The sequence below is a fragment of the Lipotes vexillifer genome, unplaced genomic scaffold (assembly GCF_000442215.2).
Source record: "Lipotes vexillifer unplaced genomic scaffold, Lipotes_vexillifer_v1.1 scaffold519, whole genome shotgun sequence".
Lineage (NCBI taxonomy): Eukaryota > Metazoa > Chordata > Mammalia > Artiodactyla > Lipotidae > Lipotes > Lipotes vexillifer.
Window position 1 is genome coordinate 1,306,144 of NW_006773945.1, and position 27,805 is coordinate 1,333,948.

The 27,805-nt window shown below is 35.3% G+C and overlaps 1 protein-coding gene across 6 annotated transcripts in view; it reads right to left on the bottom strand.

Moving 5' to 3' along the window:
- Positions 1 to 27,805, bottom strand: part of SOX6 (SRY-box transcription factor 6) — a 527,512-nt gene that overhangs the window by 135,955 nt on the left and 363,752 nt on the right. For all 6 annotated transcript variants that reach the window (XM_007448581.1, XM_007448580.1, XM_007448582.1 and 3 more), the window contains one exon: positions 456 to 576. In XM_007448581.1, the coding sequence (XP_007448643.1) occupies positions 456 to 576 (121 nt within the window). The remainder of the gene's footprint in view (positions 1 to 455; positions 577 to 27,805) is intronic.

Genomic DNA, 27,805 nt, shown 5'->3' on the forward strand with positions numbered 1-27,805 from the left:
ACCTATTAGTAGCAAGCTAATTAAATCAGTCTAGTTTTAACTCTTCTTCCAAGAGAAATCAGACAACAAACAATAATAGCATGTTATACTGTATGCGACCACTCTCCTAGAGTATAAAAGCTCTCAGGAGGAGCAAAGTATCTTTAACCAAAGACAATTATTCACAGTAAAGGTATGGGAGAGAGCTGACAAAAATTTGTAGTCCTGAGGGAAAGCAGCATTTTATCTGTGAATTCAGAACAAACTCAAGTGGAAGAAGAGAAAGTAAACGTTTTTAGCAAAACCAATTCGTTTATTAACATGCCCGCTTCAGAATTCTAACTTTACTTTAAAATAGCTTTTATGATCTTTTTATTCATAGTTCCTTCATATGCTTCTGTGCTTGTTGTGATTACTAAGCAAAAACATATGGATCTCAGCATTCCCAAAAGAATGTTAAATCCCTTTCTACTTACCTGGTTTGTATGTTATTCCAGGGGGAAAGAGGAATCCCTGTTGGGCAGCAGCAGCTGCTGCCAGGGTCCGCTGGTCATGTGGAAAAATTGGGATCATGAGCGGAGGCATGTGACCCTGAACCTGCTAAACAGAAGAGAGCCTATGATCAGACAGAGAGCAAATGTATGCCAAGGAGTATTTGTTTTTCACCCATGGTGGTGTGCTGGTACCCAAACAGCCACCCACTTTTAACCTCATTCCAAATCTGCTCCCTGAGAAAACTTCAGGCTAAATTAGGCAAATCCCTTTCAGATTCCACTGGTACACCAAGGACATAACCTCATTGTGAATTTGCCTCATCCCTGCTTCCACTAAATTATAGTTAATGGTTATCTTTTATCTTGACTTTTTTCCTTTTATTTTCTTTCTTTTTTAAAAACAAAGAACTAGAAGAAATGTTTTCTTTCGTCACCTTACAATGTTGAAAGGTTTTGCCCTTTCACCTGCTATGCATTCTGTACTTTATTTTGAAAATAGTACTTAGTATCTTTGGTCAGAAAGTAATGTCTAATTGTTATATATTCCAAAAGCTGTAGCTCCCCAGTTTAGGTATCTTATCTCAAAGCCTCGCTGCATTATGTTAAACGTATAGCTCTTCAGATTTAAGGCTACTACATCTTGGCTCCCAATTAAACTAATATTCTTTGCCATCCACACCTCGATGTAACACATAAATTGCTTGTCTGGCTAAGCAGTTTTACAGCTTTATGCACTACCATGTAGCTGAGTAATTATGGAGTTGTATTCAGAGAGCACTTCATAATAAATCCTACTATATCAAATTTCATTTGACCTCAATAAATGTATCAAAGAGCACAAAAATGCAAAACAGAAAATCTTCACTCTATATCAGTATTTGTATTCCATATAAAGAAAATAAGAACTATGACAGAATCATGCCTATGAAAATCACATTTTAATTTCCTAGCTCCCTCCCTTACTCTATGCATGCTGCCCTGATTCCAATAGCATCACAGGAAGGTTCTGTGCTGCCTTTTAGGGCATGATTTTATAAATTAAACTATAGGACTTTTGTTATTTAAAGATCAAAACTAGGATGTACTAAGAGAAATGATCTTTAAGTTCAAACTGGGTCTTTGCCCTCCTTACTAGTATAAAAGATCTGCATTATATCCTGTTTAAGATACAAACCTTTCCCAGTAATTCTACCAACCCCAAACTCTTCCCCCGTTTAAATTCCTAAATCTTCTCTTTAGGCAAAATTCCATATACTGGCTGATGACCCTGTTTAAATAGCACCAACTTGCCTTGTCCTGCCCCTGTTCCCTCCACAGCCAGGGACATATTGCAAAAATGTTCCTGTGTAGGTCTAAGAGGTTTCATTTACCAACAATTTCTCTCTAGGGAAAGCCCTAAGATGTGGGTTAATAAAGGGCAAGCAAAAAATAAACACTTCACAGTATTTTTCAGAATTCATTTCTCAGGAAAATCAACTTATAATAAAAAGGTCTTTGTGCAATTACCACTTTGCCAGTGGGGCGTGAAAGAAACTAGCTTTGGGCAGCTATTTCTTCCATTTTAGCTGAGGTAAGCCCAAGTTTTGTACATTAGAGTACCAACTTAGCCTGCTTAAACTGGAGCTGATCCCCTAGCGCCCAGGTCTCGCCTTTAACCCTGAAGAAAAGCACTAGGTTTGCTGTTCAACTCCAGCTTGTTGTGACCTGATGCAAACCTGAGATGTCAAAGATGACAGCGCTGTTCTATGTCAGAAAATTAAAAAATGATATTTTTGTGGGTGCCTATTGTGCAGTGCAAGAGTATATCAAAGGAAATCACTTCATTTACTTCTAGAAATATGGTCCTAGCATGTACCCAGAACACAGCACAGATGCTTCACATTCTAAAGAAAGGAAACAAGAAACTGAGGAGTCTAGGTATCAAATTTATTTATTCTTTCCTTCTTTCATTTAACAAACATTTATTAAGTTATTATTATGTGTGGATCTTGAAAAGTAGCTGGAAAAATGGGGGCTATTTTGCTTGGGAGAGAGAAGATATATGCTTATGTTCAAATATTTGAAAGAATTATGTATGGAAGAAGAACCAGATTAAGTCTGAGCAGCTACAAAGGGCAGATCTAGGCTCAAAAGAAAGAGATTTTAGGGAAGTTGAATGCAAAGAATTTTCTAATAATGAGCTATTCAATAATCACTGTGATTAAAGAGGTCGTGTGTGCCATTTCCCAAGAGGTGGTCAAGTAAAGGCTGTATACTCACCTGTTAGAGATGCTTTAAAGGATATGCATAACTAAAACCCTGATTAGATAATGACCTATAGTGCCTTTTCAACTTTATAATTCTATGATTGTTTAAAAATCAACATCAGGAAGATAATGGCATATAGTCATTCCTTTACTCATTCATTCAACACATATTTTTATTCAGAATCTACTATGCCTACAAAGGCTTTGTTGTCAAACGAATCTGAGCTTAAATCTATACACTGCCATTTCTATGGCTGTGTGATCTTGAGCAGTTACTTAGCCTTCCTGAGTCTATTTCCTCATGTAAAAACCAAAGCTAATGATACTACCTTACATGGTTGTTGTGAGGATTAAATAAACAAGAAAAGTAATGCTTGTGGCACAGTGACTGGCATATAATAGGCACTAAGTAAATGTTAGATCCTTGCTTTTCTCTTATATAGTTTGCAATTCAGTACTAGAAAATTATCAAATTACTGATAAAACAAGAAACAGTGGATCTTAACCCATAACTCTACTTCAAAAAAAGAAAACACGAGCCAAATAAATAATTCAGTTTGGCAGGCAGAGGCTTGTTTGTTCTAAGCAGACCCATGCCTCACAGAGCATTATCCCATCCCAAATATCCAGAAAACCAAGAAAAAGAAGGTGGGATTAAAAAGCTCATTTGAAGATGTAATTTGGGATCTTTAGTGTTATTCATTAAACAGCATCTTTGAATGAAAACATAATTTTATTTTTACATTGGTGCCCAAGCTCTTCAGATCTTAAGACAACATAAAGGGATCAACGGCAATTAGGCATCAGACCTTAATTACTGAAACTTGGTGTCTGAAGATATTTCCTTTGTAACTAGCTACGCACATGAGATAATTAAGTAGGCCACCTAAGGTCATTTTTTTTTAAACTTTTTATTTTATGTTGGAGTATAGCTGATTAACAATGTTGTGATAGTTTCAGGTGCACAGCAAAGCAAGTCAGCCATACCTATACATGTATCCATTCTCCCCCAGACTCCCCTCCCATCCAGGCTGCCACATAACATTGCGCAGAGTTCCCTGTGCTATATAGTAGGTCCTAAGGTCATTTTTAATGCCAAAGAGCTGCAGGTGCTTCATATTAACAAAAGCTGTAAGAATTTAGGGAAGCTCTTTTCTGTCCATCACCCTCTACAAGGTAGGATATTTTAGAAAGTTTCAATGTTAACTATTAGGTAAGAGGCAGTTTCAATAAACTGAGGGACAAAGTAAATAAGGAGGGGGAGAGAAGGCATTGTGAAAGCAATGATAACGATGGAATCACAGAGTTGAAATGGAGCTTAGAGTTTATCTAACCTAGTAGTTCTCAAAGTGTGGTACCTGACCAGCAGCATCGGCAGCATCTAACTTCAAAAAGCAAATTGTCAGACTCCACTCCAGACCTATGAATCAGAAACTCTGGAGGTTGGGTCCAACAGTCCAAAATTTAGACTAAAATTTAATCCAGAGAAGTGATTCTCAAACTTCTATGGACTTCAGAATCAACCAGAGGGCTTATTAAAACAAAAATTGTTCGACCCCACACTCAGAGTCCCTGAATCAGTAGATCTGAGGGGGAAACCTGAGAGTGTACTGTTCTAACAAGTTCCCAGGCGAAGCTCGATAGTGCTGTTGGTCCGGGGACCATTCTCTGAGAATCACTAATCCAATTCAAACCTCACAATTTACACAAAGGGAACCAGGTGGCTTAGAGAAGGTAAGGCTCTCACTGTCAGAGTGTGGAGGTCACACTGCCTATGACAGAGCTGGATCTAGAATTCAGAACTGCTAATCACCCTGTCCAGTGCTTTTTCCATTATATCACATGGACTTCGTTGATAGAAAAGGGAGAAATCATGTGTGTACACTCTTTGTATAGAGAAAATCTGGGGGGCTGCAACTGAAAATAATTTTATATTTCAGAGGTGTGTCTCTGGAGGTGACCGGGAGTATAGATATTATGTTGTTCAGTTTTAGTCTGTTCCTTCTCTCTTATTTTATACCCAGAATATTTGATCTCGAATCTATTGTCATTAATTCCAGTTAATTCATTAGCAATAATCATTTAGCTCCAAATGATAAAATTGCCCTTAACTCATTTTAAGTAAAATAATAATATGAAAACTCAAAATGCCCTTTATTAAATACAAGCCAAAATATCCAGTACCATTTAGAATATAGGCTGAGAGATGATGAAAAGTTCCTCTTTTATCTCTAATTACAGAAATCATCATCATCATCATCATCATCACAGCAACTAATATTTTCCAGTATTTCCTATATGTCAAGCACTGGGAAGTGATTTACATGCTCTATCTCATTTAATTCTCAAAACTTTGTGAGGTACCTACTATTATTATCCTCATTTATTTAATGACAAAGACAAAACCATGAGAGGTTAGGTAACTTAGTCAATTAAAAAGTGGTAGAACCAAGATTCAAGGGCAGGTATGTCAGGCTCAAAGTCTATACTTTTAAGTACTATATTATATTAATCATAAAGTCATCTTTTGCTAAACAGACCTAAATGAGATAAGGAATATAATTCTTTGTGATAACAATTATTTGATTGAAAGTTTTATAAATTGTAAATTTACATGTGGCTGTAACAAATAATACAGAAAGATCCCATGTTCACTTAACTCAGTTTCCCCCAATGGTAACATCCTGAAAAATTATAGAACAATATTACAACCAGGGCATTGACATTGATACAATCCAAAAATCTTATTCAGATTTCACCAGTGGGATACCATTTAAAAGAAATTATGTGTCTTAAAAACTAGCAAGGGGGCTTCCCTGGTGGCGCAGTGGTTGAGAGTCCGCCTGCCGATGCAGGGCACACGGGTTCGTGCCCCAGTCAGGGAAGATCCCACATGCCGCAGAGGGGCTGGGCCCGTGAGTCATGGCCGCTGGGCCTGCGCGTCCGGAGCCTGTGCTCCACAACGGGAGAGGCCACAACAGTGAGAGGCCTGCGTACCGCAAAACAAACAAACAAACAAACAAACTAGCAAGGGTAATGAAGGTCTATGAATACTTACGACTGCTATCTTTCATACAAAGCTCACCAGTATGACTCAGTGCAAATAATGTGAGTGGAAATCATGAATTAAAGCAACAATTTCTCCTTTCATAGCTTTCCATTTATTTTACTTACTAGAATATTGGTTGAAGGTGGGACAAAAATGGAAAGCAAGGGCAAGGTGTGGGGGAGAGGTAAGGAACGAGGGCTTGGTGGCCACACAAGAATCACATAAATATCCAAAATAGTTTTCTTCTATGGAAGTTGTGAATTAAGTTTACTGCACTGCATGTCAGTGCCTAAGGCAGATAAAGAATTTTGAAAATACAGAAAAGCCCCACCCTGCTGTGAAGAATGTAAGCCTGCCTTTCCTCTTCCTTCCCATCATCCTATTTTCCCATTTGGTGACGTGCCAGGAAAGGCAGTCACATTGTAAACAGCAACCTTCAAAAATATTTTACTGAAGAATAAGAAATAATAGAATTCCCCTCACTCCATCAAAGAGTGACCTGTCTCCACATGTCTTTTCCAGGAAGTTATCAAAATTTCAAATAGCGTCTTTTTTTCTTGAAAGTGTAGTTTTCCCTTAGCCCAAATTCAGAGATTCTTTAATTATCCCATAGGTAAAAGTAAAACTGATTTTGTTAATATAAAGAGTAAAACAATGTGACCAAAAATAATCTCTGAGCGTGAAACTGCATTATTTTTATTGCTTTGGAAGTCAGCACTAACTGACAGGGTATGTAAGTTGAATGACTAATGAGAAACCAGGAACCCCATCATAGGTGAAGCCTAGTCAGTGCATCAGGAAAGAAACAAACTGTATCCCCCAAAGCACAACTGTCCATTAATTCTAAACTTCCACAATCCCGGACCAAAGCATTTCCCTTCTGCAGAGGGTAGGGAACACATTCTTGATCAAATAGGCTACATGCCCAGAAATTTTAATTGCTATGGTGCTCCTCACATCTTTCAGACAATCAAGACAGCAGCAGATGCATGTGAAACACTTAGGTTCTGACTCTTCCTATTCATAAAACAGCATTGTTGCATCAACACTTATGCCCTTTGTTTTCTCTGTGCTAAGTTGTTGATGATGCCATTTTTTGCCATCTGCCCCAGAGCTTCATTAAAGATACATGAATGGGCTAACTGGCCTGATATCTTGTGAGGAACAGGTGCTATTGTTTGTCCCTGAAGACTTGCACTAAAGATATGACTCAGAATACTTGAGAAAGAGCATCTGCAGCAGTCAGTCAGAGGGCAACTTGGCAGAGACCTGGCTACGTGCTAATATGCAGAGTGACACTCGGGGGCTCATTTTCTTTCATGAGGATTATTTAACTTTTCTTAGTGATAGGAAATAAGTATTTATTGAAAATCATGAACATATTAATGTCTATTACTAAGTTAAAGACAGTGAGCAAGTGAAGATCTTTTTAATGCCTTATTTCTAGAAAATCATTCCTTGTGTGATTTAATTGGATAAAGCTTCCTTAATCTGTTGGAAGGAATGTTTCCAACATTTGTAAATCATGACAGAGGGAGGGAAAGACAGAGACAGAAAATACAGAGAGAGAAAGAGCCATCAGAGAGGGAGAGGCAGGGCATACAAACAGAAAGGGGTGGGGTGGGGGGGGGTAGGGGTGGGGGGGGAATTTCCTTAAAGGCCCTATTCTTTATTGCAAAGAATAGCTGAGTCATTTGCATAACGTGTTACCATTATAAAAGCTGCAGTGTCTAGAATGAAAGAAATAAAGTCCCCAGAACCTTACATGAAAAGCCTTCAAGGTCATGGAGGTATCTTCTTACTGCCAAAAAATGCATGCCAGATCTCAGTTAATTCTGGAGAGTTAGGAGGGAAAAGGTCTCATTTGATAGGATAAATTAGTGCTTTAACACAAACCTTTTAGTTTCAAAACTTTTTTTTTTTTGTCGAAAATGTTAAGACTCTGCTTTGCCCTGACTTAAAAAGCAAAATAATGCAGTGGTCAACATTTTGAACTTCTCTTGGTTGACCATAGTTTGAAGTATACTAAGGAACTTTGTATACAGCCTACCTGACTATTCTCTAATTGTTTCAATTCATTAATCATCTCTCACCAAGTAAACTGAGTGTCCTGAATGGCCTGTGACATTTATATTTCTATACACCCCATTGTTCTTATCACAGGGCTAAGAATATAGTAGGCATTTTGTGTCAACTAATCAACGTGAGAACCATCAAGGACTTAAGAACTGGTTTTCTGAGCACTAATTTCCATAGGGTAGTATTATTGTTAATACAACTGCAAAAAGTATAGAGTAGTTGTTCTCATTAAAGAAGAGAATTCAAGAATGACTTCTAAATAAATCTTGATATCACTTTGTCTGCTTTTCATTTGTCTTATTTAGCAAATCTCTGGCTGCTATAGCTAATGGAGGATTGCAAATCCTTGCTTGTAGGGAATCCAGCTAGCTCTAGCAGGAGAATAATCACACTGAAATTTTATCAGGAGCAATTCTGGGACACAAATTTTCTGAGTATTTAAGAACAGAGTCCAATCTTCCCAGATATTTTCCACCAACATCCAATGGATAATCATTGTACAAATAATGTAAGAAAAAGATCCTGTAGCTAGTGGGAAGCAGCCGCACAGCACAGGGAGATCAGTTCTGTGCTTTGTGACCACCTAGAGGGGTGGGATAGGGAGGGTGGGAGGGAGACGCAAGAGGGAGGGGATATGGGGATATATGTATACGTATAGCTGATTCACTTTGTGATACAGCAGAAACTAACACACCATTGTAGAGCAATTATACTCCAATAAAGATGTTAAAAAAAATGCTGTTTTGTTTGTTTTCGTTTGTTTGTTGAAGACAAGATGTTTTCTCTCTCTCAAACTCCCACAAGGATAATATACAAAACACTTTGTTACCATTGTTAACGTTCATCTTTAATATAATTCAGTTTCTTCCTAGAATTTTGTATATTGCTGCCACCACTCTTTTCAAAACGTTCACTAAAGGGCTAGGAAGAACCCTGAAAAGGTAGAACAAACTCAAGATATTGCAGTTTAAAGGCATCCTTTTTAAAGACTCAGGCTTTAGTCTTTCAAAGTCATACGTTTTAGTTTGAACATTAATGAAGAACTAACTTTACATTTGTAATATGTATTTTTCTGTATGTATATTATACTTAAATGAAAAGTTAATTTTAAGAAAAATGGAAAATAGCTTCAGTAGTTTACTTGTCTTTACTAATTTATACTATTAAATATATCTAATAAAATATCTAAAATATTCATAGGAAAAATGGAGATGATACGTATTGTCACTAGCTTCACTATGTCCCCACCCTCACTACCAAGAGTAAGACATGGAAGCAAAGCAACTCCTTTTTTAGGTTGGTCTTTCAGATAGCTATTTCAAATCCACTTCACAGTCTAGTACTTTCCAGCTCCCTTCCTTGGTTACGCAGGAGAGAAATGATCATTGAGAGTAGGAGTACAATGGCTCCATTTATCAGGTCAATAGCACATTTAAAACATCTCCTTTAGGTATATATTCGGAAAGAAATGTTAATGGCCCTGAAAGGGCCAGTCCTGTCCTTTGTGTTAACACCTTTTTATATTCTCAGCATGCTGTATACACTCTGTTTATTTGTATTTTCTGAAATGGACAAATATCTCATTAATCCACCAGGATCATCAGTGGTCAAACGTCACTACTTTATCTCTCATTCATTTGTACATGTTCTGTTTAAATACTGAATTTTCAAAGAAAAGAACATGGATTTAGTACTAATGTAATCATGATTCCTAGCATCTCTTATTTATTTGTCTCCTTACTGCCTGAAATAAAGAGCTCCACACATACAAAATGACCTCTTAGGCCTCTAAGAGGCATGTTACTCTGTAAGGGAAGTCAGTAGTGCCTGTCTTCATTCAACTATTCAACAGCCTTTCAGTGAGCACCTAGCACAATCTGCCCGGTACTATGCTGGGCACTAGGAATAAAAAGATGCCTAAGAGAAGTCCATAGCTTTATTTTATCAGGTAGCAGTGTTAAGTTTGTTTTCACTTACATAGTAGTAGAAATCATCCAGTTTGTCAGCTTACTTTGGAATAGGGTCAACAGAGAAAGGAAAGATTTGCTTAAAAAGGAAAATAAATTACAACAAAAATTCCATTATGTATCTTTCCATAGCCTTCCTATAGTCTAAAACCAAGAAAAATTTTGAGAGTATTTATGGGGACAAAAGTCAGATTACTTCATAAAACGGATGACAAATGTTAATTAAATGTGTTTAAATTATCTTACTATTGCTTTAAGAAACTCTCACCAGGAGGGAAGTAGTACGTCCTGGCCATAAAGAAATTAATAAAACATGTTATGCAAAAGTAAAATTTATGATTCATTTGAATTAGATATGTACCACCTTTTCAATCCACACAAATGCATAATCTTGTCAATTAAATATTATTGTTAAGGTCTAGTAGTATGTTAAAATCACTTTAAAGTGCAACTAAGGAAAATTCATGTGTGTTTATTACTCCTTAAGGATCTATTAGTGGGTATTTTATTCAGATTCGTGCTGTAAAATCTGCATAAACTCAGCATATTGTTATCCCCATGTGTGCATTTGTTTGGTTAAAGCAGAACAGCAAATCTCAATTTTTGCAACTTCTGAAAAAGTCAAGAGAACTAAAACAGTCTTAATTTTAATCAGATACAAACAGTTATCACTACAGAAGTGAAGAGTTGACTATTATGCAAATAGTCTCAGTTAGTGGTCACCAGGCCATCACAGAAGACTGAGCTAGTCAATTATTTTAGGTATTTCCAAAGACTAGTGAAGATGAATGTTTCTTATTCCACCCTGTCTTATTTCCACAGAAGTATGAAACATATTAGAGACTAATGATTGTTTTTCTCAGAAGGAAACCCCATTAAATACACAATGATCAAAGTGTTTTGCCAAGATGGAAATTAATTTTTTTTTAATTCTGTATAAATGCCACATAAATATAGTAACATTTGTGAAGAATGTGGCATTCCTTTTTTCTAACAACCAAATTCAGATATAAAGCTTTCACAAACTTTTGACCTGTAATGAAGGCAATCTGGCTTTTACCCCTGAAGTATTTTACACAGCCTTATTCTGTTACCAATGGCCAGAGTTCAATGATTAAATTCCTCCTCCAGAAATGCAGGTTTACCTCTTAAACTACAGGTTTTGTTAAAATTATGCACAAGCAACTTAAAGGCAGGGACTTTGTATCTTAGTAAAAATCCCTCTCTTGCACAGAGTAGGGACTCAACAAATATTTGTAACATAAATGCATTAAAGAACTTTCATTGTCTGTTATTTTAAAACTAAGCTACAATAGTTTTGATAATTCTTACATCTTCTGAATCAATTTGAAGTCCTTTAATCATTTGAAATCCTCAAATCGAGGCAATAGAAATATACCTCTGCTTCAAACATACTTCATTACAGCGATCTTTTCTTTTGGCATGCCACAGTCTGACTTTGAAGTCCACTAGTTGGGAAGAAAATATAAAAATTGATTTTGTTCATTTATTTGAAGATATTTTTAATGACTGAGCTCTCCTATTATATCTGTTAAAATTCTTCTATAGTATAATTTAGAGATGCCTCTAAGCTTCTTTAATAATTTCATCATCATCAGTTATAATCCTTAACTGACGGAAATAAGCTGTTCTCATCAGAAGAGCCAGAAATACAGTTTTCCAAAATAATTTTTTAAATGTTTGTTTTATCGCAGTGGGCTGGTTATGCAATATAGAATGAATGACAGAAAAACATTTAAGCATCACCTATCATGGAGAGCAGAAACAGTTTCTTTCTTAAGCTAGAAGGGCTAAGAAACATAAACTCTGAACAGAACATAAATAAGATGTCTAAACTATTAACAGCTGGGTCCCAGCCATGGCAAGATAACCCTCCCTGGAAATATCAGTGAGAGACCTTGCCCGTATATGTTCAGGGGGGCAGGATGCAGAGAGGTAAAGTAAGGTGATCTTTATAGGAAATAAACACTGAGTAAAGGCATAAATAGTGACTATAGCCACAAATCAAATAGCCTTCAGGTGTTTACTCTTTATTACACTCTAGCCTTTTTAGAGCAAAAAGTTAATAACATGGAACTTTAATTCATTTTGGAATGTAATCTACAACTCTTGCCCCACCCTCTGCATACACACTTACACACATACACACACTCATTCACACACACTCGCACATACTTCTACACTTGCTACGCCAACTAAATGCACAAGTATGTCAACACTGAAGCTGGTATAAGGATAAGCTAACATGTTGATTTAAAAAGAGCAATTTTATTTTTATATTTTAATTTAGTACTATGTTCATATTAAATAACTTAGATACAATAAAGTAATGTTCCTATTAAAGAAGGTAAGGTCCAAACTCCCTAGCCTGGGCTGGCAGTGAAATCACTCTATAACATATTCTTAACAAACCTCTCAAACCTCTTTCCTACTACCCTTTATCCTCATTCTCCTCTTGCTTTCAATAGCTTCTAAGTTTCTGTGCATGACGCTTTTCTCACTTACCATGTAGAATGATCTTTCCTTTCCCCTTTGCCATCCCAAACCTGACCTACCCTTCAAAGTGCAGCTCAAAACTCCTCTATGAAAATTCCCCAGGTATAAATTTCTTTCCCTCTGGCAAAATTTACACTGCATACACTGTGTTAATTATTTAATGCTTTTCAGTTCAATATTTGACACCATTCTAGGCACTGGGGACACAGAAGTAGAGAAAATTTCTTACCATTATCTCCTAGGGAAGACAGACAACGTACAAATGAATGTAATATGTATGTATGTGTGTGTATACACACACCCATGAGCAAATATATATTAAATATAATAAATGCCAGTTGATAATAGATGCTATGAAGAAAAATAAAGTTAAGATAATGAGATAGAGTATGAGGGGTAGAGCGTGGGAAGCAGGAGGTAGTCAGTAGGGAGTAGAAAGGACTATTTGGGATAGTGGTGGTCAAAAAAGGCTTCTCTGAGGAGACAATATAGCTCAGGGTTAAATGAACTAAAGTTGCATGAGATCTGATTTAGGTTTATAAAGATCACTCTGGTTGCTGTGAGAAAACTTGACTTTATTAGGGCCAGAATGAAAGCTGAGAGACCAGTTTAGAAACTACCTCAACAGTCCCAAAGTGGGGATAACAGTGAACTTTTTCCATTTTATATATCTCTCTGCTCAAGCAGAAGGAAGACATCTTGCAGACAGATTCTTAGCACGCTACGAGGACAGTGCCTCCAAATATGAAAGGCAAAAAGTCATTATCTGACTGATTATCTGACTGATTAACTGACTGACTAAAACAGACCTGTCCAGTGATTTCATGAGACAAGAAGCATAGCATTTTCAAGCTTCAAGCACTTGCACCTTTTTATGCCCATAGGGGAGAAGAGTATAAGAAATTAAAACCTGAGTGGCTGCTGCTGAATCACTGTAATTCTTTTCCCCAAATAGTATGTCTGAATAAAATTTTAAGCAGCTGAGAAGCTGATTGACAAAAACTAAAAATGTAAATCCTTAATTCAGTCTCTGTGTGGGAAAAATAGGAATATTTTAAATGACATTCAAGCTACCTATGAGAAAAAAGAAATCAACTGTTAGTAAAGATCAGAAGACTAGAAAATTTAATATATGCAAACTGGCTCAAAACACTGGTTAAATTAAACTTCTCTTGCTTTTTTTTTTTTTTGGTAGTTGAGACTGCTATATTTGCCAAACGAAATGGAATTTACAATACAGAGTCAGATGCTGCAGCAATTCACCTCAAATAATATTCTTTGCTGTTACAAAGAACAATAGGCCAATAGCATAATTTGAATGATTAGTAATAACTCATGTATTCACAGCTGAAAGGGAATAGAAACTCAAGCCCAAAACGAAACAAAATGGTCCACTCAGGTCAATTAAGAAAAAAAACAGAACTCAAAATGGAAAATTATCATATTGAATTTTCCACACATTTTTTTTTTTTGCGGTACACGGGCCTCTCACTGTTGTGGCCTCTCCCGTTCAATGGCCATGGCTCACGAGCCCAGCCTCTGAGCGGCATGTGGGATCTTCCCGGACCGGGGCACGAACCCGTGTACCCTACATCGGCAAGCGGACGCTCAACCACTGTGCCACCAGGGAAGCCCCCCAACTTGACCAATTTTAAGACAGTTCAACTTAACTTTATAAATTTCTGTGGGTAAGAAAGTGAAACAAGGAGAGAAACAGAACCGCCTTTGCATCCCCCGCCCCCGCAAAAAAGAAAAATATATGTCCCACGATATGTGAGTCACATGGTAAAGTATCTATCCATAGATTGAATTTTTGACTTTAGCTTGGGTTAAAACTTGAATTCCTAAAAATGTAGTTACAAATTTGTGAGCAGGCATTTTCCTTAACCCTACTATCACATCCACAAGGATCTAGAATAATGGTGATCAAAGCTATAGATATATTTAGTTCCAAATGACAATTCCCAAATATGAATGACACAAAGCCCAGCTTTGAGTCTCTTCAACTCTTCTCAATTTAACAATATAAAAGGTCAGTTTAGCTCCTTTAAAACTGCACTATGATTGTATTTTCCATGGTAGAACAAGGCGTTGAATCTACATAGACATTATCAGCCAATAACAATAGGTCTTTGTCCAGCTGTGACTACTTCCCTCCTCTACAACCATTTCTTATCTGGCCCAGGAAATGCCTGTTTTAACTGACAGGTAGGAGATTAAATCTACAGCTGCTGAAACACAATCTCAGCTCTGTTAGATAGGCTTTCATTGAAAAGCACTACAAACACATAATTTGTTTATGTTGTACCAGCAATCTCTGACAAAGCAGACTGTCTAGCTGAGACAAATGTGGTTAAACCCATTTATTGTATTATTTCTGCTACACAGAACAAGCTCTTAAAACACAGAAACTAGACAAGGCACAAAGCTCTAGCTGTCTAAAGAAATCAAGAAGAGATGACTTCTTGTTACACTAGCCCTTTTTATACAGAAAGCATGTTCTCCCCTGGAAAACATCTATTCCATTTTTAAGTGAGTGGTTCAATTATGTTTATGTTTTCAATTTTTGAAGTTTCTTTTGTTGCTTCCAGCATAAACAGGCATAAAATCACCTAATCACTAAATGTCTCTAGATTTAAGAACATGATGAATATTTATAGCAAGTGCTATATCACCCCTTCAAAAAAATACCCATAATGATAAATTCTAATGACAATTGACCCTCTTGCAATATTTATTGCAAATTCTGATAATGTTATTCGACTTCTTTATTTCACTTGATGTAAAAATAGCTTTGCAACTTATAAAGAATATGAATAGCAGTTTCCTTAAAATTAAGGAGTCATGCACAGAGATACCTAATTTTATAAAATAAATGTCAAGGGGGGAGGTTCTAACAACAACAGCAACAATAAAATCTGCTAGTTACGTGGCCATAAATTACTTGCTCCAGGTTAATAATAATAAGTAGAAATAAATTTTATTATTTTATATCTAAAATTTATTCTTTAGGTATACTCATTCAACTCTAGCTAGCATTCTGAGTATACTGTATATACATAAACTGTAAAATTAGTATAACTAAAGATTAAAGTCTATATCTACCTTCACTAAATTCTAAAAGTTATAATCAGTGATAATGAAACAACAGATGGTACACAATATGGTTTAGAAATAAGAAAACAGATGCTGTAACTCAAACTTGTCAAAAATTTTTAGGAAGAGTAGCATAATAAAGATTATAAAACTATATTTGAAATATGGCCAAAAGGATTATGGTTAGCCACTCTCAAACATGTCACCATTCCCTAAAATCTTATTTTATTTTTCCTTAATCATCATCATAAAACAGGCAAGTGAGAAAATAATCTTCCAAGTTGGAACATATGGGCCACTTGGAACTCAGTTAGTCTTAAAATACAGAAAGTATGCAATAAACTAGCTGAATCCATGGGGTCTCCCTCAAACAGCATGGATAATGAGGGGAATCCATAACAGACATAAACAAACCCAGAAAGATGTCTAGACCCCACATCATTATGTATGATATATGCCCAAGATATATGGGCATACATTTGAATGTTCAAGTTCAAACTTGGCTTCTATTAGACTGATTCAGTCACAGCATGGGGTTTCTTTAATAAACAAACCTTACTGTTAGAAAATATTGGAGACTCAAATCATGTATTATGCCTCAGCTAGTTAAAGATGTGGTGCTCTAAAGCCCTATATCCCTTGAAGCTTTCTTACAACAGACTGTAAATAATAAAGGAAAACTACATCTAGAAAAACATATAGAAGTCTTAGGATTTTTGCATTACAAGTTGGGAGCAGATACTACACAAAGCTAACATTTCAACTAATTTTTAAATTCCCATTAAAAATTAGAAATGAGTTGAATAATGTGGGCCTTAGTTTTTTATTTTCCATGATTCTGAAGAATGTTGAATGCCTTCAGATAAAAGATGTAACCAGAGTTATTTATTTCACTACAATAAGTTCTTTGCCATATTTGATATATACACACATGTATAATATAAATAGCTTTACTTCACTTTAGGATCAGACTTTAGAAACAGAATGGTCTTAGAAACCCATTTTTCCAATACTTTGATTTTAAACATAAATATAATAAAGCCCAGGAAGGAGAAGTGATTTGTCAAGGTCACAAAATTTGAGAATGGCTAAGCCAAAGTTAAAAACAAGGTCTTTACTCCAAGTGTACTGATTTCACAAAATTATAAAATCAGAGATTTTTAGGAATGGAAATAGATTTAGAAACTATGTAATCCAGTGATTCTCACCTGGACAAGGAGTTCTGGTGAGCTTTTTCAGAAATACATATGCTCTCTCCTTCCTTGACAAGTACTACTGATCAGGCCTAACTACCACATTTTATAGAGGAGAAAACTGAGGCACGAAAGGATAATGTGACTTCCGCATGGCAACATAACTAGTTAAGATCAGCTAAGATTTGGAACTAGATCTAATTCCCAGTTCAGGAATTTTCATTTTTCTTTCCTCATTTTCTTTCTGTCTCCTTTAAGGTAAAACCTACATATAAATACACCCTTTCTGTTCTCAACTTTGGTCTAAATATTTTTTCTTAAACATAAATTTACATCATGTGACAGAGGATGAAAGCAAATCTCAATCTTTTACAAAGACATTCTGGCACAGTAACTCTGATAATTGTCTCTCCTCCTCTTTCCCCCTACTTCACAACCTTCAAGTTTGTATGCCTGTGACATACATTAAAATCAATCATGTATTATTCTTTTTTTCTTAAGGTAGTGAAACCATAAACTCCTCTGAGAAGAGAATCATAACTTCTTCTCTCATATTCCTTACAATATACAGAACACAAAGACAGCTTTTAGCAAAATATAAATTGAGTTATCTGTTTGCAAAATATAAATTGAGTTATTTTTCCGAAGGTCAGGGTATTAGTTTTAAAAAGCATAAAAGTAGATTGACTAAGTAGAATGCAACAGTATATAAAAAGGATAATAAATCATGACCAAGTAAAGTTTATTTTGGGAATGCAAAGTTGGTTTAACATTTCAAAATCAATCATTATAATTCATCATTATAAGAGAACAAAGTAGGAAAAACATGATCATTTCAACAGATGCAGAAAAAGCATTTGCAAAAAATTACTACTCATTCATGATAAATACTTTCAGCAAATTTGAATCAAAGGGAACTTCTTTAATCTGATTAAAGGTATATTTGAAAACCCTACAGCTAACATTGTCATCAATGGTGAAAGTCTCCCTGTTTTCTACCTAAGGCAAAAATGTCTGCTCTCACCATTTCTATTCAATACTGTACTGGATTTCCTAGCCAGTGCAATAAGCAAAGGAAAAGAAATCAAATGAACATAGATTGGAAATAAATAAGTGGAATTGTTTTTAGCTACAGAAAATATGATCATGACCACAGAAAACCTTAAGGAAATCTAAAAGAATAACATACCAGAACTAATAAGTAAATCAAGAAAAGTCACAACATACAAGGTCAATAACAAAAATCACTTGTCTTTCTTGGTTTTAGCAATATCCTTCTGGATATATCTTCACAGGCAAGGGAAACAAAAGCAAAAATAAACAAATGAGATTACATTAAGTTAAAAATCTTCCACACAGCAAAGGAAACTGTCAACAAAATGAAAAGACAATTTAACAAATGGGAGAAGATATCTGCAAATCATATATCTGATAAGGGGTTACATCCAAAATATAAAATATACAACTCAACAACAACAACAAAAAGAAACAGCCTGATTAAAAAATGGGCATAGGATATGAATAGGCATTTTTCCAAAGAACACATACAGATGGTTAACAGGCACATGAAAAGATGTTCAACATCACTAATTACTAGGGAAATGCAAATCAAAACCATAATGAGATGTTACCTCATACCTGTCAGAATGGCTATTACCAAAAAGATGACAAATAACAAGTGTTGTAGAGGATGTAGAGAAAACGGAACCCTCATACACTACTGGTGGGAATGTAAATTGGTGTAACCACTATGAAAAACAGTATGGAGATTCCTCAAAAAATTAAGAGTAGAACTACCATATGATCCAACTATTCCACTTCTGGATATTTATCTGAAGAATATAAAAACATTAATTCAAAAAGATACATGCACCCCTATGTTCACTGCAGCATCATTTATAATAACCAAGATATGGAAACAACTTAAGTGCCTGCTGATGGATGAATGGATAAGGAAGATGTGGTATAAATATGATGGAATATTACTCAGCCATAAGAAAGATGAAATCTTGCCATTTGCAACATGGATGGACCTTGAGGGTATTATGCTAAGTGAAATAAGTCAGACAGAGAAAGACAAATACTGTATGATTCCACTCACATATGGAATATTTTGAAAAATGAAAAACAAAACAAACACAGATACAGAGAACTGAGCAGTGGTTACCAGAGAGGAAAGGGAGGTAGGGAGAGGACAAAATGGATAAAGGGGGTCAATTGCATGGTGATGGAAGCAAAACTTTTAGGAGTGAGCAAGCTAAACTTTTGGGGGTGAGCAAGCTGTAGTGTATACAGAAGTCAAAATATAATGTGGTACACATGAAATGAATATAATTTTATAAGCCAATATTACCTCAATTTAAAAGAGAAAGAAAAAAGATTTGTGGAAAGAAAAAAGATTTGGAGGGTGGGCAAAATGCGTGAAGGGAGTCACAAGGTACAAACTTCCAGTTATAAAATAAATAAGTCCTGGGGATGTAATGTACACCATGGTGACTATAGCTAATACTGTACTGCATATTTGAAAGTTGCTGAGACAGTTGATTTTAAAAGTTCCCATCACAAGAAAAAAAATTTGTCATTATGTTTCTTGATGGATCCTAACTAGAGTTATTGGGGTGACCATTTCACAATATTTACAAACATCAAATCATTATGTTGTATACCCAAAACTAATATAATGTTATATGTCAATTATACATCAATTAAAAAAAGACTTAAAAAATCACTTGTCTTTCTATATACTAGATAAATTAGAAAAAACAATTAGAAAAGGCAATTTTTAAAAAACTCTATTTTCATTAGCACAAAAAATAAAATGCTTAGAAAAACATAACCAAAGTATACAAGGCCTCTACACTGAAAGCTATAAAAACATTGCAAAAGGAAATTTTTAAAATACCAGAAAAAATGGAGTTAGATTTGGAATGGAAGCCTTCATGGAATGGAAGTCTCAATATTGTTACAATAGCAGTTCTCCCCAGATCAATGTAGAGATTCAATGCAATCTCAATTAAAATCCAGAAGGAGGGCTTCCCTGGTGGCGCAGTGCTTGAGAGTCCGCCTGCCGATGCAGGAGACGCGGGTTCGTGCCCCGTTTCGGGAAGATCCCACATGCCGCGGAGCGGCTGGGCCCGTGAGCCATGGCCACTGAGCCTGCACGTCCAGAGCCTGTGCTCCGCAAATGGGAGAGGCCACAACAGTGAGAGGCCCGCATAACGCAAGAAGAAAAAAAAAAAAAAAAAAAAAATCCAGAAGGACATTTTGAAGATAGTGTCAAACTGATTCTAAAATTTATATGGAAAAAAATAGCCAAAACAATTTTGAAAAAGGAAAACAAAACTGGAGAACGATCATAAGATTTCAAGACTTATTATAATGCTACAATAATCAATTAGGGTAGTATTGGCATAAGGATATACATGTAAATAAATAAAATAAAATATAGAGTCCAGAAGGAAATCCACACTTGACTTTCACAATGATGCCAATATAATTCAATGGGGAAAGGATAGTCTCTTAAACAGCTTTTGCTAGAAATGGATATCAGTGTGGGGAAAAATAAGTCTAGACCTTTATCTGACACCAAACACAAAATTTAACTAAAAATGGATTAAGACCTAAATGTATAAGCTAAAACTAGAAAACTTCTAGAAGTAAACATAGGAGAAAATCTTTGTAATACTGTATTAGGTAAATATTTAAAAAATGGAACACAAAAACATGAACCAGTAAAGAAAACAAAAAAGATAAATGTCATCAAACTTAAACTTTGCTCTTTCAAAGACACTGTTAAAAAGACAAAAAAGCAAGTCACACACAAAAATACATGAATGGCCAGTAAGTACATAAGAGGACTATCGATATCACCAATCATCAGAGAAATGAACATCAAAACCACAATGTGATACCCCTAAAACCCACTGGAATGGTTAAAATTAAAAAGATTAACAATACCAAGTGTTGATGAGGATGCAGAACAACTGGAACTCTCATTCTGGAATTCCCATTTCTGGTGGGAATTAAAAATGATACAGCCACTTTCCTATAAAGGTAAACATGCAATTTCTATATAGCCCAGCAATCAATCCACTCAGATATATATACAAGAAAAATGAAAATATAGGTCTACATCACACTTGTAACATTATTCATAATACTGTAGTCAATAACGGGAATCAATCCAATATCCACTAACTGGTCAAATTATGATATGTCCATTCTGTGGAATACTACTTAGCAATATAAAGAAAAGAAATATAGATAGACCCAGTAACATGAAAGAATCTAAAAATCATGCTAAATGAAAGAAATTGAACATAAAACAGTAAGTACTATATGATTCCATTTATATGAAATTCTAGAAAAGGAGAAATTATAGTGACAGAAAGCAGATCAATAAATGGACCCATAATGTCACAGAGGGGATCTCACTGCAAAGGGACATGAGGAAACTTTTCAAGGCTAAAAATTTGTATTTGGCTGTACACAATCTCCAGAATTCATCAAACACTTAAATTTTATTGTATGTAATTTATACATCAATAAAGCAGGATAAAAACAATTTTCAAAAGTGGAAAAATTTTAAACTGTCCTATGAAGTAGGCATTAATTTCCTATTTTACAGATGTGATAACTAAGCTTAAGGAATATTAAATAATGTACCCAACACTATAGCTAGTAAGTTGCAGAGTTAGAATTCAAACCTGTATCTTCAGCCCATATTCTTTCCAAAATGATAAGGGGCTTTCTTCTGCAGGTAAAAGGTATTAACAACATCCTTGAGAAAAGGAAAATCCTACTTTAGCATTAAACAGAAAAAGGGTACTGCTGGGAAGTCTGGACTCACACTGCAGACCCCCTGCGCTATCAGGTTGCCTGGAGTTTTTTTGTTGTTGTTGTTTCATTCACATTAACTTGTTAAAATGACAGGCTTGTCCCAGCTACTCTTAGCTTGGAAAGAAAAGCAAATTATACCACAAGGGCACCCAAATTCACCAAGCACTGTAAATCCAAGCAGCCTATTCCTTAGTCTCAGGAGCTGATCTCCCAAAATGGCATGTGGATAGAAGAAGCAAGAGTAGATACATTTCAATCATTTCTAAAAGTTTTATTGTAACAAGAAATATCATGAAAAGTGCATCATTTCATTCAGAATCAGTTGTATTTATGGTAGAATAAGACTTGGAATAAGTGAATTAATGCTAAAAGATCTAGACCAGAGTCAGTAACGCCAACAAATTGCTTAACTTTACTTCTCTTCTCAGTAAAAGAACAATAATAATACCTACCTCAGTAAAGTCCTTAGCACATAGTAGACACTACCCACTGAATTTAAATTTGATCATTTCAAACCAGTATAGTGATCTCTTAAACAAAGAGGCGCACCTCCTTTTGGAGAACATTTCAGAATTGTGTGTGTGTGTGTGTGTGTGTGTGTGTGTGTGTGTGTGTGTGTGTGTTTGTATGCGTTCTTCATTACCCATGTTCTTTCTTCTTGGAGATTCATTATGCCCTGAGTGAAATAGTGACCCTGCCCCAGGATAAGCTTTGGGATGGTGGTGTACATATGACTTGAGAATTGCCAAAGCACATTTGTGAAGAGTAAACGGGAGAAAAAGCTCTGAGGTACACAGCTGGGTTTATCTTATCCTATAAAGGTTTATAAGAAGAAGAATTAAAGAAGGATCTTGCAAAAAAGGGAGAGCAATATTTCACAGAAATATCTAAGGAAGGTTAATAGCAGAGATTGTGAATTATTTTATCAGGCACACAAATTAGAGGTACATGCCAAAGAAGACCTAATGACAGATGTTAATCTAACTTGATTCTCATGACATTATAACAATATTACCATGTTATTATATTGCTTTAAGCCACTATGGTAATTGCATAGGTGATAATAATAATAACAGTACTGCTAATAATAGTGGAAACACTGATATATCACTTGCAATGTGCCAGGCACTCTTCTAAGTGCTTTACATACAGGAACTCATTTAGTTCTTAGAACCCCTTCATGAGGTAAGTACTGTTAGTTTCTCTGTTTTACAGGTGAGGCACAGAGAAGCTCAGTAGCTTGCCTCAAGTTCAGGCTGCTAATAAGTGGAGGGTACAGGCAGTCTTGTTCCAGAGTCCTACTCTTAACCAATGTGCCTCATGATGTAGAGATTTTCAAGGTTGGTACCTTGGGCCACATTGTGGGGAAATGAGAAGGAACTAAGGAGAGCCTTGAAAATGTATTAGAGAGGGTGTATAAAGTTTGAAATAGTATACATAAGTGCACAGGCTCTCCATGCCATAAACAGAATTTCATCAACATATATTTGTGATTCTAGTTTTACTGTATCTACAATAAGGAAAACAAAGCAGGGAAATGTGGCCCATTTTAGAAGTGACTGACCTTGTGCTCTCACTGTCACACGGCCTAGAAAAAACTCACAAATATTTAAAGTATGTATCTTGGAAGATAAAAATCTCTTTCTTGTGTCATAATATTAACTTAATTGAAAATTTATAAAACATTAAAGAATTGTATGAAGTTATTTTCTCTTATCCAGAGGGCACATGGGTTTTAAAAGGTTAAGAAATACTGGATGATAAAAAGTTGCTTAGATGTTAAAAGACTAGGCTGAAATACTGGTTCTTCTATTATCTTACTTTTGAGCCAGTAAATTTCAATTTTCTTGTATAAAAATGAGAGAATAATATTTCTACTGCCTACTTTAAGGAATCAAGGTGAGAACTATTTAAGCAGCTGTGGAAATTATCTGAAAAATATGAATTACTATACAAATGTACATTATTTCCTCTACATTTCCTATAGATACCTATCTGTAAACCAGGAAATGTTTTACTTGAGGCTTCATCTTAGGCCTACATACAGCATTGTTTCTAGGAATAAAGAAGCTAAGAAATGAGACTTGGGGCTTCTTGAAGACCTACTGCATTCCAGAAAATACATGCTGGATACTTTCACACTTTATCTCAAGTAATCCACACAACAACACAGTTCAGTAAGATATCATTATGCCTTTTTATTGGTTCAGAAAGTTTAAGCCCACAGAGTAATCAAATTGACAAAGCGAGGATTAAAAATCAAGTGATTCTGATGCCTTCTTACCAAAGTGCCTTTCAGCATTAAGGGAGATTAAGATTTAATCAGCCAAGCAACTACCACTAAACGGAATTTTCCTGTGGTCATTAATGTTTTTCTAACTTTCTAAAATTTGAAACGATCCAATTGTTGATCCAAGTTTAAATCTGGCTCCATCATGGTTGGACATTACATGGTCATTTTTGGGGGTCAAAAATGGAAATAATGAATCAGTTATTTCTTCCAACCTCAATATTCTATTAGAATGCACGAGTATGCTATGTTCATCTCTTGATGATGAATCTCGTGGCAGGATACTATTAGAAGTTTATTTCATCAACACTGAAATCACATCAACAGTGACATTTCTGGATCTCAGAAGCTGAAAAGAACAAATTGATTAAAAAAATTTTAAGGATTACCAGTAACCATGGCCTAGACCCAATTATTTAATCATTTACAGGGTTCCTCCAAACATGAAGCTTAATTCATTCAAATGCAACTGAAGAGGGCATAAAAATGGATCAATAATGTGTTCTTTTTAAGCATTCCTTGTAAGAAACTTCTAAGTAACAGTGAGATCACAATTTTTAGCCAACTATCATAGTGACTAACACTTTCTGTTCTTAAACTCTTTGAATCAAAGTTAATTTTTTTTTTTGTATTTTAAGTATTTTATTTTTTTTATTTTGAAATAATTTCATATTTATAGAAAAGATTCAGGAACATTGCAAAAACTGAAATATACTCTTGAAAGACCCTACTGAAGTTTTGCCAAGTGTCCCAATATATCCTGCATAGCAATAAAATCCAGGTCAGGATCATGTGTTGTCATGTCTCTCCAGTCTCCTTCAATCTGGAAGAGTTATTCAGTTCCTCATTGACCTTTACAACACTAACAATATTAAAGATTTCAAGAGAGTTATTTTGTAGACTGTCCCTAAATTGTTTTTTTTTTCTGATGTTTCTTTATGATTTAATTCAAGTTAGGCATTTTTGGCAGAAATATCACAGAAGTGATCCTATGCTCTTCTCACTGCATCCCATCAAGTAGCTTATGATATCAATTTTTCCCATCATTGTTAATGTCACCTGAATAATGTGGTATCTGTCAGGTTTCCCACTATACTTTAAACTTCTCCCTCTTCGTTTTCCTAAGTATTGTGCAGCAGACACTCTGAGCCTACATAAACATTCTATTCCTCATCCAACTCTCATTCAACAGTTTAACCTCTCTTCATGTTTCTTCTGAATTCATTATTGCTATGATGGTGGCCAAGGGGTGATTTTCTTTCAACAATTTCTTGTACATTTGTTAGTTGGCACTCTACTGGAACAAAGAGCTTTCTCTTCGCTCTTTCACTTGTTATATCAGTATGGACCTGTGGATTCTTACTGTGTTAAATGTAATAAATCCATTCTTATTTTTTTGTTTTTATTTTTACCACGTGCCAGATATGGACAGAGGTTGCCCCTTCAAGGCTGGATTATGCCCGTATAATTCTTTTAAGTCCTTTTTCACTTTCTGGAACAATAAGACATTCCAGACTTATCCTGTATTTTTCCTGCTCCAGACCAGGAGAATGTATTTAGAAGTCAAGATCTGGGTGCAAAGTGTACTCATTACCACTGGGGTGTACTTTGCTCCTAGGTTCTCTCAGTAGACCTTAGAAATATATTTATGTATATATTACACAGATAAACACATTTATACTAATATTTACTTCTAGCTATATCTAGATATATCTATATGTAGATATTGAGATAGACACATATAAAACCATGAAATCACATTAATAACTTCCAATTCCAATCCAGCACCACAGAGTTTATTCTTGTCTTCCTCGTAAGTGTATTTTTAACTCTCTCTTCTAAAAATATTTAAAACCCTATCAAAATTCCACTGTCATTTTTCACAGAAATAGAACAAACCATCTTAAAATTTGTATGGAACCACAAAAGACCCTGAATAGCCAAAGCAATCTTGAGAAAGAAGAACAAACTTAGAGGCATCACACTCACTGATTTCAAACTATATTGCAAAGCTATAGTGACCAAAACAGTACGTTACTGGCATAAAAACAAACACACGGATCAATGGAACACAATAAACAGCCCAGAAATAAACCCACACACATATGGTCAATTAATTTCTGACAAAGGATTCAAGATTATACAGTGGAGAAAGGACAGTCTCTTCAATAAATGGTGTTGGGAAAACTGGACAGCCACATGCAGAAGAATGAAACTGGACCACTATCTTACACCATACACAAATATTAACTCAAAATAGATTAAAGGCTTGTAAGACCTAAAACCATAAAACTCCTAGAAGAAAACATAGGTGGTAAGCTCAGTAACATCAGTCTTGGCAATAACTTTTTGAATTTGACACCAAAAGCAAAGGCAACAAAAGAAAAAATAAACAAGTGGGACTACATCAAACTAAAAAGCTTCTGCACAGCAAAGGAAACCATCAACAAAATGAAAAGGCAACCTACCTAACAGGAGGAAATATTTGCAAGTCACATATCTGATAAGGAGATAAAATCAAAATATATATTTTTAAAAATTCATATAATTCAACAGCAAAAAAGAAAATGTAACTTAAAAATGGGTAGAGGATCTGAACAGATATTTTCCAAAGAAGACATGGAGATGACCAACACGTACATGAAAATGTGCTCAATATCACTAATCATCAGGGAAATGCAAATCAAATCCACAATGAGATGTCTCCTCACACATGTTACAATGGTTATTATCAATAAGACAAGAAATAAGTGTTAGTGAGAATGTCTTACCCTTGTGCACAGTTGGTGGGAATATAAATTGGTGCAGCCACTATGGAAAACAGTATGGGGGTCAACAGTACGGGAGTTCCTCAAAAACTTAAAAATAGAACTTTCATATGATCCAGCAATTCAACTTGGGGGTATTTATCTGAAGAAAACAAAAACACCAACTGGTAAAGATATGGGCATCCCCATGTTTATTGCAGCATTATTTACAATAGCCAAGGTATGGAAACAACTTAAGTGAGTCTCTGTAGATGAATAAATGAATGAATAAAGAAGATTTGTATATATACCATGGAATATTATTCAATCATAAAAAACAAGGAAATTCTGTCATTTGCAACAATACAAATGACTTTGAGGGCATTATGCTAAGTGAAGTAAGTCAGACAGAGAAAGACAAATACCATATGATCTCACTTATTTGTGGAATCTTGGGGGTGGGGGGGGAAAGCACAAGCTCATACATACAGAAAAGAGACTGGCGGTTGCCAGAGGTGGGAGTTGGGGAGTGGGCAAAATGGGTGAAAAAGGTCAAAAGGTACAAACTTCCAGTTATAAAATAAGTAAGTCCTGGGGATATAGTGTACAGCATGGTGACTATAGTCAATAATGCTGCATTGCATATTTGAAAGCTGATAAGAGAGTAAACTTTAAACGTTCTCAGCACAAGAAAAAACAATTTTTTAAATATGTATGGTGACGAATGTTAACTAGACTTAATGGGTAATCATTTTGCAATATATACAAATATTGAATCATTCTGTTGTGTACCTGAAACTAAAATAAAATTATACCTTAATTTAAAACTTTTAATTAAATTAAAAACCTAGCTCCCATTATATATTCATATGTATATGTATGTTTATACATATATATATGTATGTATACATATTTGTATATATGTATGTATCTGTGTGTATATAAATATATATACTTATTTTTTCTATTTCCTATATGTTATGTGTTACCAACCAATCTCCTGACCCTGCCAAGTCACTTACCCATTTGGTAGTCTTCATCTAGTTGGCCCCAACTCTTATTGAGCTATTACCGTGACGAACTACTTTTCTTACAGGGGCCTCAATCCCCACTAGGCTGCCACGCAACTCAGCTACCTTCCTCAACTGGGCCTGCCTAATACCTCTTTGACTGAATTATAAAGAGAAGGAGGAAAAGAGGGAAAAAGAGCACTATTATCTTTTGATTTATGTCCCTACTTCCTATTAATTAGGCACTGCTACTTCTTCCCCTTTGTGTAACTGGGAAGCAGCATGGTATAGTTGAAAGA